This window comes from Equus przewalskii, chromosome 22 (genome assembly GCF_037783145.1).
Source record: "Equus przewalskii isolate Varuska chromosome 22, EquPr2, whole genome shotgun sequence".
NCBI lineage: Eukaryota > Metazoa > Chordata > Mammalia > Perissodactyla > Equidae > Equus > Equus przewalskii.
Window position 1 is genome coordinate 53,543,182 of NC_091852.1, and position 15,785 is coordinate 53,558,966.

At 44.7% G+C, this 15,785-nt stretch overlaps 2 protein-coding genes across 6 annotated transcripts in view; one reads left to right on the forward strand and one right to left on the reverse strand.

The window, feature by feature from the left end:
• The window catches only part of CENPP (centromere protein P), a 215,705-nt gene that overhangs the window by 20,339 nt on the left and 179,581 nt on the right, over positions 1-15,785 (reverse strand). The gene's annotated exons all lie outside the window — the stretch shown is intronic.
• The window catches only part of ECM2 (extracellular matrix protein 2), a 45,289-nt gene continuing 43,079 nt past the window's right edge, over positions 13,576-15,785 (forward strand). Inside the window, exon 1 of the mRNA XM_070590558.1 lies at positions 13,576-13,628. Coding sequence (XP_070446659.1) covers positions 13,599-13,628 — 30 coding nt within the window. The 5' untranslated portion in view covers positions 13,576-13,598. The remainder of the gene's footprint in view (positions 13,629-15,785) is intronic.

The following is a 15,785-nucleotide window of genomic DNA, read 5'->3' on the forward strand; positions in this document are numbered from 1 at the left end:
TTTTAAATTTTTAAAATTCTAATGGCATTTAAAAAATTTACAGATGTCAATTTCTTTTTTTGAATAGGCTTAAAAAAAAAACTGTCCTATGTTTTTAACTAGGTTTATATTTGTTCAGTTAGCACTTTGATAACTTTAACGTTTTACTTTGCAGTTTTTGTACAGATTGTTCTATAATTCTCACTGAACAGATGTTTGTTTTTCTCAAATACTGTATAACTTTTCGGTGTACACTTGCTTCAGCGGGGGGCATTTTCTGACAGTTCTGTGAGTGTGGGTGTGAAAATGTCCCTCCAGGCAGTTTCATGGTGACACCTCCCAGAGCCTGGGGGAATCCCTGCATCTACAATTTACCTTCCTTTCTAGACTTGGGCTTCCTCTGAGACGACATTGTAGGCAGGTAAACCAAGACCTTGTGTCATCTGCGAAGGGATGTGGAGAGGCCTTCTCTGCCCACCGAGCTCCCACAGCCTCCTTGGGTGGCTGGCAGTTTTTCTCCTCCCAACCAAGAGGAGAAGACTGGGAGGCTGCAAGTTCTGGGAGGACCACCCAAGCCCCCGTGGGACGCAGCCTAGGCTGTCCTTCCACCTCTGTGCCCCAGATCTGTTCTGAGACCCTGTGGGCTGCCCAGCGCCAGCTCCTGCCCTGGCTTGGAGTTCTCTCCTTATTTATAGCTCTTGGGACATTTCTACTTCTGTCTTTTGAGCTTGACTATGTACTTAAAACACGTTATACATAATCCAGAATGTCTGGACATTTAAAATGATAGGGGAGGGTGGATATGGTCATGTCAGCCGGCCATATTTCTCTAAGTCTCCCCCTTCTTTCTTTTCAGTGAGAAATATCACATTTTCACTCCTCTTTAATTAATTATACAAGTAATTAGCAAATGCATTCTCACTATAAGAATTAAGTGGGGCCAGCCCAGTGGCACAGTGGTTGAGTTTGGCGTGCTCTGCTTCAGCAGCCCAGGTTCGTGGGTTCAGATCCTGGGTGCAGACCTATGCCACTCATCAAGCCATGCTGTGGCAGTGACCCACATACAAAGTGGAGGAAGGCTGACACAGACGTTAGCTCAGGGCTAATCTCCCTCAAGCCAAAAAAAAAAGCAGTTAAAGCTAAAGTTAAACTCCCCTTTGACATAACCCCACCCCTCTCCCCAGTGACTGTCTTGCAGATCTCTTCTGGCCTTACAGACTCCCTGGAACCACAGAACACAGGTGGCACTGTACAGCCACATATGCTGCTGCTGGGAGTGCATGATGGTGTGGGCACGTTGGAAAACAGTCTGGTAGTTTCTTATGAAGTTAAACATACACTCACCATGTGACCCAACAGATCCACTCCTAAGTATTTACCCAAGAAAATAAAAACTTAAGCTCACACAAAAATACTGAAATGTTTGTAGTAGCTTTATCATTAATCATCTAAATCCGGAAACAACTCAAATCTCCTTCAACTAGTGAGGCCCATCCATACTGTGGACCCAACTACTGATACACACACCACAGGTGACTAGATGCATTCTGCTAAATGAAAGGCGACAGACTGAGAAGCCTACATGCTGCATGAGAGTCTGGATGTAGCAAAAATATTGGGCCAGAAAGAGAACAGTGGCTGTCAGGGCTGGAGGTGGGGAGGAGGGTGTCTACAAAGGGGCATGAGGGATTTGTGGGATGGTGGGAGGTTTACATCTTGAATGTGGTGGTGGTCACATGACAGTATGCGTTTGTCAAAACTACTGTATGAAAATTAGAACTCAAAAATACAAAAAATTTTAATGAATAAAATCATACTACACCCATATTGTTTTCCATTTTGCTTTTCTTCACTCAACAATGTGTATTGAAGAGCTTTATCCTGTGAAGATACAGAGTTGCCATGTTCTTTTTAACAGCTGCATGATACTCCATTGTGTATATCCATCAAGGGTGTGTCAGCCCATGAGGGAAAGTTCCTCAAAGGAAGGGGGTGCTGTTAGAAGGAGGGGAAGGGTGTTGGGCACAAAACAATGGATGTCCACCCTCTACCACCACGTTCCACCAGGCACTCATTGTTGCGAACCATACACATGGTGTTGAGGCCACTCCAGAGTACGATAGGCTCAGATGTCAAGACTGATGGTGCCGCACATCACATATGGGTGTGAAGAGGTCTGTTGCTCACATAATAAGGATTCTGGAGAGGGAAGGGCAGCTCCCAAGCTGCTCGACAGCAAGGGTGGGCGGCCGGTTCTGGCTTTTCCTGTGGTTAGGGTGGGGCTGGGGCTAGCGTGGTTTGAATTTGCCAGAACCAAAGAGAAAGCACGCAGGTTTTCTTATCAGCTTGCCCAGATGTGGAGAGAGGGGAAGGAGGAGGGGAAGGTTTAAAAGCTGTCAGCAGTCACGTATCAAAATGGGGTCAAACTCTTCATTACATACTATCCCTGATTTCTTGATTCTCTAAATATCATTCACACATCTCCAAAATTATCCTCCTAAAACATGAGTGTTTTTACATCATTATCCTTCCCAGAAACTTAAAGTGATTCTGTAAAGCTGAGAATGAAGGCTACACTTCTAAAGGTGATGTTCAAGGCCTTCCATGAAATGTCCCCAGACATGCTGCCTGTATCTTCTGCTTCTGACACTTCACCCCAGTCCCACGGAACAGTCTTCCTTCCAGGACCTGTAAGAGTTCCTGTCATTCTGCTCAAACACTGCCTCTTCAGCAGTCTCTTATGCATCCCCACATAATCTGTGTAGTATGGAAACCCCTGGTGATTACAGAGAGGTGTGCACATCTGTTCCTCCAACTAACACTGAAGCACTGAAGCACTAGATATGGGCACTTTGATAGGGAGCGTCTGCTCACTGAAATCAGGGCACATTGTAGGTGCTTGGTAAACATTTGTTGAATTCACGAATATATACAACCTACAAAAGAAAAAGCTAAAGGAAATAAAAGGGATTTAGTGAAACTGGGAAATATGGGAGAATGATTGAGGAACAAAGTTTTAAACAAGAAAGTAAAAATAGGGAAGTTTCTAGATAGATGTTTCAGTATAAAAATGTCTAGAACTTTAGGAAAGACACTTGCCCAAGACAGAAGCAGCCACCGCAATTCCTGGCACACAAGTGCCTGTTAAATAAACAATATGACTAGTCGTTAAAATAAACAAAGAAATAAAACACCGAGTACCTACTCTGTGCTGAGAGTATGTGACACACGAACTTAGGCGAGACTGTCCTCTGATTTTGAGAAGCAGAGCAACTGGGACAGAGGGGACACAGCAGGAGTCACTGCCAGGGGCTTATCTAGAAGGCACAATGCAGCTGTGGACGCAGCCAGGACATGGGCCAGGCTGGAGGGGCAGTGCCACACCAAGGACGACCCTGAGACACCAGGAGCAAGCAGGACTCATCACAACGGTTTGATCCAGCATTCGATTCCTGTTGACGCAGAGCACAGTGCCTGCAGAAACTGAACCAGGGAGAGCCCTTGATCGTAGATGGAAAGCCTGGCCACCTGAGTCCTGGCTGCTGCTAATCTTCCCCCCAAAGACATAAGGAGGCCATTTTCAGCATGAAAACACTCAACATTTACCGTTTGCTGTTCTGAATTAGATGCCAAATGGCAAACCTTCATAAACAGATGACGGCACGGCTCCTCCTGCTGTCTGCTGGTGACTGTAGAGTGAAAATATTGTTTGTTTCACTAAAGCCTGCTTGACATTAGTCTGTTTAAAAGCAAAACAACCCTTATCCACTGAGGACTTCGCTCTTTGGATGTTATAACTAATGGTTTTTAACCATCCTCCCAAAAAAGGGAGGAAAAAAACCCTCTCAGTAATTTAAGTATATATTCAGAAAAAATGCCAAGAATGAAATAAAGCAACTATCATCTTTGAACCTCGTATACAATTAAAGGACAATTCTCCTGAGACAGAGCTAAAAACTGTGTAAGATTTCTATAATCACACAGAAATATTGTTGGAAATGAATCAAACTAAAAAGAAAGGGTAATCAGATCAATAACCACTGATGTGCACATGGCAACATGTCAGAGCCCTCCCACAAGGCGCTCTCCTCAGGACACATTAGAGCCTCAAAAAGGGTGCTCTCCTCAGGACACATTGGAGCCTCCCACAAGGCGTTCTCCTCAGGCCACATCAGAGCCCTCCCACAAGGCGCTCTCCTCAGGACACATCAGAGCCTCAAAAAGGGTGCTCTCTTCAGGACACGTCGGAGCCTCAAACAGGGTGCTCTCCTCAGGACACGTCAGAGCCTCAAACAGGGTGCTCTCCTCAGGACACGTCAGAGCCTCAAACAGGGTGCTCTCCTCAGGACACACTGGAGCCCCCCACAGGGTGTTTTCCTCAGGACGCATCAGAGCCTCAAACAGGGTGCTCCTCTCAGGACACATCAGAGCCTCAAACAGGGTGCTCTCCTCAGGACACATTGGAGCCTCCCACAGGGTGCTCTCCTCGTTCGGACTGATGAGAGTCCTGTCAAACAGGGGTAATCCTTCTTTCTGCTGCCGAGGAAAGTCTGTGTGAAAGCGTTTTTGTTGAATATACATACATGCACACAAACACACCACCCAGCCACACTTGTGTTACCTACACTTGACCTTGACTCCAGAGATCACAGTTGACTGGACCAGAGGTGGACGCAGGACCCTAACTGGCCCAGCCAGGTTCTCTGGAGAAATCTGAACTGAGAAATCTGAACCACTGGTCTGGAGAGCTGCTGGAACTGAGGGTGTACAGGCTTGGGCTCTCTGAGTTGGGCTGTTGGCCATGGGCCTGGCAACACAGCGGGAGCTGTTCTGCAGAAGGCAAGAATTCCTGAGAAGAGAATGAAGTGGACCTACAGATGATAGGAAAAATGAGGTGACTCAGACGAGGGCTGCCTGGCCCATGAGGGCGACCCCCTCTGGTCCCAGGCCCTTGGGAATCCCTACTGCCCTTCGGGATAAGGGTGTGCTCAGTGTCCTTCCAATATGCTCCCTTTGTACTGCAGCTTATTTAAAGTGGATTTCTATTACTTGCAACCAGAACACCTAACAAACACAATGGTCATTTCAATTCCATTAGTAACAACGAGAAGGATGGATGGATGTAGGGAAGCTTTTTCAGAAAGGCTGTCTAGGACGTCATGAGTGAATATAAGTATTAGAAAAGGGGGCAGAACTGAGCTCCAAATTATGCGTTCTTTGCCTTTGGTCAATCTCCAGAGGCCTGAAACAGTTGTTTTAACAATTTTTCCAGCTTGATACTTATTTTCTTGTGGAGAAGATTCACCAACCTCTTCATTCTGCCAAAGTTGGAAGTCCCATCACAACTGACTTTTGCAATTGTCTTTTAAATTTTTTCCTCTTTGCCATTTAATTTTTTTGTGAGGAAGATTGTCCCTGAGCTAAGATCTGTGCCAATCTTCCTCTATTTTGTATGTGGGACACTGCCACAGCATGGCTTGACAAGCGGTGTGTAGGTCTGTGCCCAGTATCCGATCCCGTGAACCCCAGATTGCCAAAGTGGAGCATGAAAACTTAACCACTACACCACTGGGCCAGTTCCATCTTTGCTTTCTTCTTTTGATTAGCTTTTTAAAAATGTACTTCTCCTTCTACACCAGTTGGGAAGTTCCATGATCTATTTCTTTTTGTTCAATGGCTACCTTAGATATTTTTTCATGCATATACATCAAAGTCAGAATCAATCCAGTCTCAATCCTCCTTGTGAACAAAGGACATCACAACAGTGACATTTCAGTCACCCTTATATCTCTGTGTATTTTTAAATTCTAGCCTTGAAAAAAAAAAGACTTCCCTTGACATTATTGATTTTATTAGACAGTCACTTCTTTGCTCTTTATTGCTTCTCGGATCTCAAACCTTCCTTCTGAGGTCATTTTCCCTTGTCCTGAAGAATATCCTTTCATTCTAATTAGTGTCTGCCAGAGGTAAAGTCTCGCAGTTTTTACTTATGTGACATTGTCTTTATTTCACTCTCATTTTTCCCAGTTTTATTGAGATATAATTGACATATAACATTGTATTAGTTTCAGATGAACAACATAATGATTTGATATCTGCATATATTGCAAAATGACCACCACAATAAGTCCAGTTAACATCCATTACCACATATTTACAACTTTTTTTCTTGTGATGAAAACTTTTAAGATTTAGTCTCTTAGCAACTTTCAAATATACAAGACAATGTTATCAACTAAAGTCACCCGGTTTTACATAACAACCCCAGGACTTATTTTATAACTGGAAGTTTGTACCTTTTGGCCCCCATTCATTTCACTCACCCTCACCCCCCACTTCTGGCACCCACCAATCTGTTCTCTGTATCTGTGAGCTCGACTGCGGGGGAGTTTTTTCCTCAGGTTTCACATATAAATGACACCATGCTGAGGAAGGCTGGCCTGAGCTCACATCCATGCCAACCTTCCTCCAATTTCTATGTGGGACGCCTACCACAGCATGGCTTGCCAAGCAGGGCCATGTCCACACCTGGGATCCGAACTGGTGATCCCTGTGTGGCCAAAGCGGAACGTGCGTTTAACTGCTGCGCCACCGGGCCTGCCCCTCTACTTTGTTATGTTTAAGGGAATAAGGTAAGCTATTGTAAAGATATACAATATATTGTAATTTAACCAATCTTCTATTGATAATCTTTTGGGTTATGTATAATTTTTTCACTATTTTATACACTACACAATGAATATCCTTATAAGATATTTTGTACATTTGCGCAGAAGTTTTTGTTAGATAGAATCTTAGAAGCAGAATGGCTTAGCATTTAGTAAAGGCTGATGAAATGACCTATATAAAGAATCTATCAGGGGCTGGCCCGTTGGCGCAGTGGTTAAGTGCACACATTCCACTTCAGCGGCCCGGGATTTGCCAGTTCAGATCCCGCGTGCGGACATGGCTCCGCTTGTCAAGCCATGCTGTGGTAGGCGTCCCACACATAAAGTGGAGGAAGATTGGCATGGATGTTAGCTCAGGACCAGCCTTCCTCAGCAAAAAGAGGAGGATTGGCAGTGGATGTTAGCTCAGGGCTAATCTTCAAAAAAAAAAAAAAAAAGAAAAGAAAAGAAAGGATTAAAAAAAAGAATCTATCAATTTACATTTCTATCAAGAAGGTGTAAAAGTGCTTATTTTGGAGAGAGTTTTAAAATTCTCTTCTCTTAGTTCCTGCAATTCTTGTAAACTTGCCTAAAGGCCTGGTTTTGCCTAGAGGTCATGGTCTATGATCTTGCTCAACATTGTGGCTTTAGTATCATCCATCTATGTGCTGCGGCATCTTGAATATCTAGCCCAGGTTTCTGATGATATTCTCTTTTCTCCACCAACCTGTATTTGTCTCAGGAAATGGCTCACCTTACCATGCAGTCACTCACGCCAGAAACCTGGGCTTCATATATTCGATTCCTCTTCCTTGCCCTTTTCCGACATGCAACTAAATCTTAAAACTTGTTGTTTTTACCTAAATATCTAATTATCTCTTGAATTCCCTCCCCACTTAAAGACATCTTCTCCCTCTGTCGAATTACTGCAATGGGCTCTTAAATGCTGCCCTGCCTCCAGACTTGATCCTTCCATTTGCTTCCCAAGCCAGGGGGCAGGGGAAGGAGGAGGGAGAGAAGGAGGAAGAGGGTAAGGAGGGGAAGGAGGAGGGGAAGAAAGGGGAGGAAAAGAGAGAGAAGGAAGAGGAAGGTGAGGAAGAGGGAGGAGGAGGAACCAGCAAAGGAGACTAAGAAGTGAGATACAGGAGGGGCGCTGTGAAAACCAAGAGAACTGAGTGTTCGAAGGAGGGGAGGATCCTGTGCTGAATGTCTAGAGCCCGCTCTAACCACTTCAGCTAGGTACCTCCTGCATGTGTCCACGACCCCACATCCCCAGCCACAGACACCAGCACACTGTCTAACATTGAGGCAGCCATCTATCTGCCTGCTCTCTTAGCGGAGAGAACTGACGCTAATGGACTGCAAGAACGAACTATGTCAACTTTCTTTATTTGTTATTGGTTTCAGCAATGAGCTCAAGACCCACTCAATAAAAACTTGTGGAATGACTTAATCACTGGTACACATACGTGTAAGTTCTCAAGGAACTTACAAACTATTTGGGGAAAACAGAGGAAACCACTATTTGTAATATAAAGTGGAGTGAAATCAGTGCTGGCAAAGGGTACGGCCAGTGTGCTGGGGAGGACCGTGGAGCTAGAGAAAGCTGCTCCGAAAAGATGACACCCCAGTCAGGGGCTGAGGAAAAGGGGAGGCTCGGGTTTTTAAAAGAGTAATACTTCTTTGCTTTGAATGTTGTTAATTTGCCCCACTGTGGCAAGACAGAGGTTAGACACATTTGTGCCTGTAAGTGGTAACACCCAAACTCTTCGCTCTGGCAGAAAAACATAGTGCAAAGATGAGCATTATATTTTAAAATACTATTATGTATGCATTATTTATGTCAACATTGGTATGACTATGGATGATTTTGGCTTCTTTACATTTTTTAGCAATTTCTAAATTTTCTATTCTGCTATAATTTTGGGGGGAGTTTAGTTTTGTTCTTTTTAAGATCAGAGTTTCATTTGGGCAAAATGAGAACTTAATTCAAAAACAATATCCTTACATATATACAAGAAAGTCAGTAATTTCCAGAACACTACTCTTATAAAAATTCCATAAATCCTTGAGAACAGTTTAAAAACCGCATTCATACATCTGGCAGAATTAAAATTAAATTTCTCTTTAAAAATGGAAATACAGCATAATAAATGAAGTTAACATTAACTTTTCCTACTCCTGGACACTAAAAGAGTCTAATGGAAATGAAAAAGATGATATCACCCACCAGTAACGGGGAAAAAATGAGTTCGTGGACAAACACACTACGTTTTGATTTATTAAGGCTCCAGCCAGCGTCACTTTATCCCCCATGAGTGATGGGTCACACTGGCTGCCAAAGTCTTCTTTTCCACTAAATACCTTTGTAAATATTGTGGCTGCTCTGGTTTATGGCCATCTCCCTCAGACAGTGTATCAGTGGAAAAGAATCCCCATTCCCAGCAAATGTTTAAACCACCATATGTGTAATCTTCTCGCACTAAGCATGGGTTACAGGGTTTGCAGAAGGAAAGTTATAGGAAAAGACCAGTTCTGGAGGTTGTGGCTGGCACATCCAAGACGCCAGAGAGAAACACCCGAGGAGTCAGGAGTGGTCCTCCTTTGCAGATAAGAGTCCTGTCCCAAAGGAGGGTGGGACTCCTCAGTACTCGCCAGGAGGCAAGGGGCCCGACCCCTCTGCAGTGACTGTGGCTGCACCCACGCTCCAAGCACTCAGGCAACCTGGTTTTCATCTCAGGGCATCTGCCTCCACGGCTTCACGGGTGCACGGAGCCACAGTGGCGAGGAGTGCTGGTCTCTATTGCTGTGGCTGTGGAAAGTAGTTCTCTGTGTCCTCCCATGTGTGCTGGGGGAAGGGGCATGGTGGGTGAGCTGACCAGGGACTCTAGAAGCCAGACCAACCTGGGGTCACTCTCAGTTCTCCTACTGCTCAGCAAGGGAGGCAAACCATCTAACTCTGAACCTGGTTCCTCAGTCAGCCCTGAGAGGCTTCAGCTTTCCTCTTCTGTAAACTGGAGGGGAACCATGTTGTCACGGGTGCAGGAGTGACTGAGACACGAGGACCCTGCCCAGCAGACCATGTGTGCGGTGCCTGCGGAACCCACTGCTGCTGGTTCCATTGTCTTTCTCCCATTCCCATCACGTACAGGTGTGCGGGAAGAGGAGAGGACCTGATTCTGCTGATGGACATACTGAAAATGTCTATTCCTAGGTTATCTTAAAGCTCTACAAGACTATTTAAGTGCTGAATAACATGCATTACATTTTTAGCTTTGAATGCACATTCTCATGGCAAAAAATGACTTACTGTAGTTTTTAAGAATGGAAATTAAACTGTAACTACAAATGTGGTTTTCTTTGTACAAAATTTCTCCTGTAACCTAAACTCTCTTGAACTCTTTCTTGTCAGAATATTACAAGTGTTAAGACAGTTGGGGTTAGAGAAGCAAGGCAGCATCCTGGCTGTAGGGATATAATATAAACCCACATTACCATCCAGGCCCAAACTTAAATAAACAACTATAAAAAGCAGAGGTGAAACTATATTTTAAAACCGTTCCAACCAGTAAAACCAGTGGTTAGGTAAATCTTGCATTTCCATGAATTATCCACAATAAGGAATCCAGGAGGAACAAGAAGTTTTGGGGGTAGACAGAACATCTTGTTCTTCTGGACATGCTGATGCAGTACCTGGGAGAGAGCCAAGCCAAGCTGACCAAATGCAAGTCGGCAATTTGAGCATAAAGCTCAGGAACAGTTTCGAACTTAGAATAGATCTGTAGCTTGTTGGCACATGTTAAAGCAACGTGATTAGTGCTCACTGATGTTTTCTTAATGCATGAACAAGATCACGAGCAAGGACAGGTGGAGAAGAGGCTTTGCAGGACAGGGAACATCGACTTTATGACGTGGACAAAGCGGGGCAGGAGAAGATGATGAGAAAGGAAGTGAGAAAGACAGAAGAAGAGCAGATTGACTTCCAAGAAGAGGGCAATCAATAGAAAATGATGAGGGGGCCAGTTCAGTGGCATAGTGGTTAAGTTCACGTGCTCGACTTTAGTGGCCTGGGGTTCATGGGTTCAGATCTCAGGTGCAGACCCACACACAGCTCATCAGGCCATGCTGTGGTGGTGTCCCATATACAAAATGCAGGAAGATGGGCAGAGAAGTTAGCTCAGCAACAATCTTCCTCAGCAAAACGAGGAGGATTGGCATCAGACGTTGGCTCAGGGCCACTCTTCCTCACCAAAGAAAGAATGAAAGAAAGAAAATGATGAGAAAGAAGGCTGACTAGACGGCTGAGGGGGCCACTGGGCCGTCTGAGAAGGCATTGTTACAACAGCCATAAACGCTGTGGCAGAATCGCAATAGAACAGGGACAATGGTGGTAAATGCTCGGAGGCCTGTCCTGCAGATGACTTTTTCAAGAAGTGGGGTAGACCATGGGAAGAGGAGTGATGGCAGTTTGAGGACAGGCAGACAGCACATAGGAAGATTCCTTCTGGCTGACGGAAGCTTGAGTACATTAGCAGGTGAAGAAGAACAAATTAGGATTATGCAAACTGCCATGATTCAAGGATGCTGTTGGGCAGGCTCTGCCGTGACACCACAAGACGCAGTCACTGCTGTTCTTTAACGCCTGGGTCGAAGGTCACACTCTTGAGACAACTGAGTCCCAGAGGATGGACGCCTGGGAGGTGTAAATTGACAGCCTGGACTGGCCTGGAGGACTGAGGGGTCTGCAGTGGCCCGCAGCAAGTTCATAGGGAGGCTCTCCGCAGTCATGTGTGAGCGCCCACTTGCCTCCCACACGCTTACTTGCTGCACCTTCTGTTCACCCCAAACCAGGTGACTTCAGAATAGTTTCCTTGATTTGTGTTACACTTATGGTGGCACTTCCTTTATCTCAAGAGGAAAGTACATTTGAAACATATGAATCCCAGAGGGCATCATCCTTGAGAACTGTGCTGCATCACGATGAGACTACCACACTTACGTCCTTACCACATTCCTATTATTTCTCCACCCAGAATATTTTCTTCCCTGAAAAGGATGGTTTCCACTCATGATACTTCTTGGCTTCCAGTCCTAGTCCCACATTTAGAACTGGGTGAGAGACTGTCTCTGGGGCTCTGAACTGGGCTCCACAGTGGCCCTTCTCTGGCCAGACTGTTCCCACTAAGCAAGGCAGCCACGAGCTCTCACAGCCCATGCCTCCTCCTTGAGATCATGCTCTGGGCGCTGACACCCCAGAGGTCCCTGCCCAAGTGGCTTTCTTTCCAGGGCTCAGGCAGGCCTCTTCTCTGGCTCTGTCACCCTGAGGACACACTGCGCAGTGTGAGCAACCCTGGACCCAAAGGGTCTGCTTGTATGGGGTTGAGGAGAAACCTGGTGTCCACATAAGCAGCCACAGCACAGGGCGGGAGGGAAGTGTGCTGGGCCACAATCCCACTCCTTCTGGAGCTGTCACATTCCCGTGGAGGCGAATTCTCAGGATTCAGGATTCTAAGTCTGATCCCAGCTTTCCAGGTCATTCTAAAGGATTCTTGTCAGAGTGAGAGAACAGAGCCCAGCCTAATGTATTTAACTGTTTGCACATCTGGAATACAGCATGTAAACCTGCATGTGTACACCTGCCTCAGTCCCTACATCCTCTGCAGCCTCCCAGACGTACAGGAAGCCAAACGCAGCCAGGAGGAAGGAGGGCAGGCCCAGGAACAACTGTTTTATCAGATGCCATCTCTTCCACTGCGTTCAGTGCTCAATATGAGGAATTGGACACGTCACTAAATTCCCTTTTCCCATCAAGACCAGCACCAGCATCCTCCAGTCCCACCGCTTGTTCACTGGAGTCTGTCCCCACACCCAGATGAAGGCCACCGGTGCATGTGTCTGCCTCACGAGCTCAGCACTGGGACTCAGCCTGTTCCACACGCTGGGACTCCAAGGGCAGGCCAGAGAGAACCTGCGCTGGAAGCCGCCCAAGCACCCACGTGGGACATTTCACCAAGCCCAGCCCTGATCAAACTCCACTCAGGGGGTGAGGGCAGCCCCCGGAGGAGGAGGAAGCTCCAAGCCCCGTGGCCTGACACCACCATCTTAAGGAAGCAGAGCCAAAGAAACACGGAGCCTCTGCTCTAAAATGCTATCGCCAAGTCCAACGTCTGAGAAGCCCCTTCTAAAGCATTCCCAGTAGAACCCTTCCTTTGTGTGGACTCGGCACCCCACTAGGAGGCTCAGCTGGACAGTTCTGCTTATGAGAAAGTTGGGTTTTTTTTGGAGGAAGATTAGCCCTGAGCTAACTTCTGCCAATCCTCCTCTTTTTGCTGAGGAAGCCTGGCCCTGAGCTAACAGCCATGCCCATCTTCCTCTACTTTATATGTGGGACACCTACCACAGCATGGCTTTTGCCAAGTGGCACCATGTCCACACCCGAGATCTGAACCACCGAACCCCCGGGCCAATGAGAAGCGGAACGTGCAAACTTAACTGCTGCACCACTGGGCTGGCCCCGAAAGTTGGTTTTATAAAAAATTCAGCCCAAATCAACTGGCTTGTGTCCTCTGTCCGTTGATTCTGGTTCTAGCGTCTGAAGCACAACAGAACAAATCCACAGCCTGTTTTCACACCTGCAGTCTCTTCTGTCTTCATTCCTCAGTCCCTCCAAACTGCTCTGGTGAGCAGAGGCGTCCCCACACCTGGCAGGGCTGCTTCTCTCAAAAATCAAGTAGCCAAAGGTGAGCGAGCCCTTTGTGCTACTTTCTGCTCCACTGGTCTGTTGTTCATCCTGCGTCATTACCAGGCTGTCCTCATTATTGCAGCTTCTCATGATAGCTGATATTTAGGGCAGAAAGTCCTCTAGCCTTGTTCTTCCTCAAGAACGGCTTGGTTATTTTTTGACCTTTGTATTTCCACATACATTTTAGAATTTGTCAAGTTCCACCAAAAAGAAAAAAGAGGCAAACTGTTATGATTTTGAATGAAATGGCATCCACTCAGGTCAGTTCGAGTAGAAATGGTCTTTGCAATCCTAAACGTTCCATTCCCTGACGTACCTCCCCTCCTCATGCTGTCTTCTTTAATTTCTCTCAACATTTTCTCTGAAGATAGCTCTCTCCTTTTTGGTTAGATTTATTCTTAAGTACTTGATATATTCTTTAATAGACTTGATATTTAAAGTAAATCTTTTCCTTAATTTCATTCTCTGTGTGAAGATATAATTGATTTTTATATATTATGTATCTGGAAAGCTCTTCAAATGATTTTAATAATTTATCTGAAAGTTATTTTGGATTTCACACATATACAACCTTATTACCTGGGATGAATAAGAGCTTTTTCCTTCCTTCACCGAATTTTCTTCTTATACCTTTTTTTTCTTACTTTACCGCACTGTCCAGGACCTTCATGGGGACTGCTTGTGTATTCCAGTATTTCACCATTGAGCATTCTTTTAATAACAGCTTTCCAGAGATGTAATTTTCATACCATAAAATTCCCCCTTTTAAAGTATACAATTCAGTGGATTTAAGTATATTCATAGTTGGGAGCCATCACCACTACCTACTTTTGGAACATTTCGATCACTCCAGAAAGAAATTCTGACCCCATCAGCAGCCACTCTCCATACTGCCACTCCAACTCCCACCCTCCTCACCCTAGCAACCCCCTGTCTACTTTCCGCCTCTGTGGATTTGCTGGTTCTGGACATTTCATACAAATGGAATCATGCAATATGTGGCTTCTTGCACTGAGCATAATGTTTTTGAGCTTCATCCACATTGTTGCATGTATCAGTCTTTGTTCTTTTTTATTGCTGAATGATTTTCCACATTTTATTTATTCATTCATCAGCTGATGAATATCTCAGTGGTTTCCACATTTTGGCAGTTATGAATAGTGCAGGTACGAAATTTGAAATTTGTGTCCAAGTTTTCATGTGGATGTAAGTTTCCACTTCTCTTGCAAATAGCCAGAAGTGGAAGCATGTGGTTTTCACAGACACTCTGTCAGACTACGGAGTTCCCTTCCATATCTAGCACAGTAAGAGTTCTCTTCTTTTCTTCTTTAAACACTAAGATGACTATATAACGTTTGGATTTTATCCTACACCAACCAGATATTTCTTGAGTAAACCCAATGTAGTCATGATTTATCATCCTCTTTACATACTGCTGGATTTGGTATGCTAAGATTTTAGTTTTATTTTTTAAAGATGGGCACCTGAGCTAACACCTGTTGTCAATCTTCTTTTTTTTTCCTTCTTCTCCCCAAAACCCCCCAGTACCTAGTTGTATATTGTAGTTGTATGTCCCTCTGGTTGTACAGATTTTAGTTTTATTTGAATCTATGCTCATTAGTCAGATTGATCTACAATTTTCCTTTCTTGGAATGTCCTTGTCAGGTTGTAGTATGGTTACACTGGCCTTAAAAAATTATTTGGTAGAATTTTTTGAATAATATACACCTTTGGTATTCTTTGTGGGAAGGTTTGAAATTACATTTTCAATTTCCTTAGTAGTTACAGATAATTTAGATTTTCTATTTCTTCTTCTGTTATATTAAATTGTATTTTTCTAAGAATTGTCCATATCATCTAAATTTGCTGCCATAAAGTTGTTCATAAGTCCTCTTCTTTTTTAAACGTCTTCAGAATCTGTAGTGAAAGCAATTTTTCTGGTCCTCATACTGGTAATCTGTGCTTTTTTCCTTTTCTCCTGCATTAGTTTTGCTACCAATTTTACTAGTTTTGTTTCAAAACCCCCTGCTTTTGGCATTGTGGATCTTGTCTGTTGTATAACGTTCTCATTTCATTGATATTTTTGCTCTTTGATATTTCTGGCAAACACCCCCAGGGCAAAAAGCTGCTCTTGGGTCCTCTCAGATATGGGCCCAGTGATTCCTCACAGTCTTTTTTTTTTTTTCTGTTCCCCTAAGCTAACATCTGTGCCAATCTTCCTCTACTTTGTGTGAGGGATGCTGCCACAGCACGGCTTGATGAGAGCAGGTGTAGGTCCATGCCTGGCCAAACCAGCAAACCCTGGGCCACCAAAATGAGGCCCATGAACTTAACCGCTATGCCACCGGGCTGGCCCCTCACGGTCTTTTTTACCTCACTGATGATTTTAAGATGTGTTTACAGTGATCCAGCTTTTT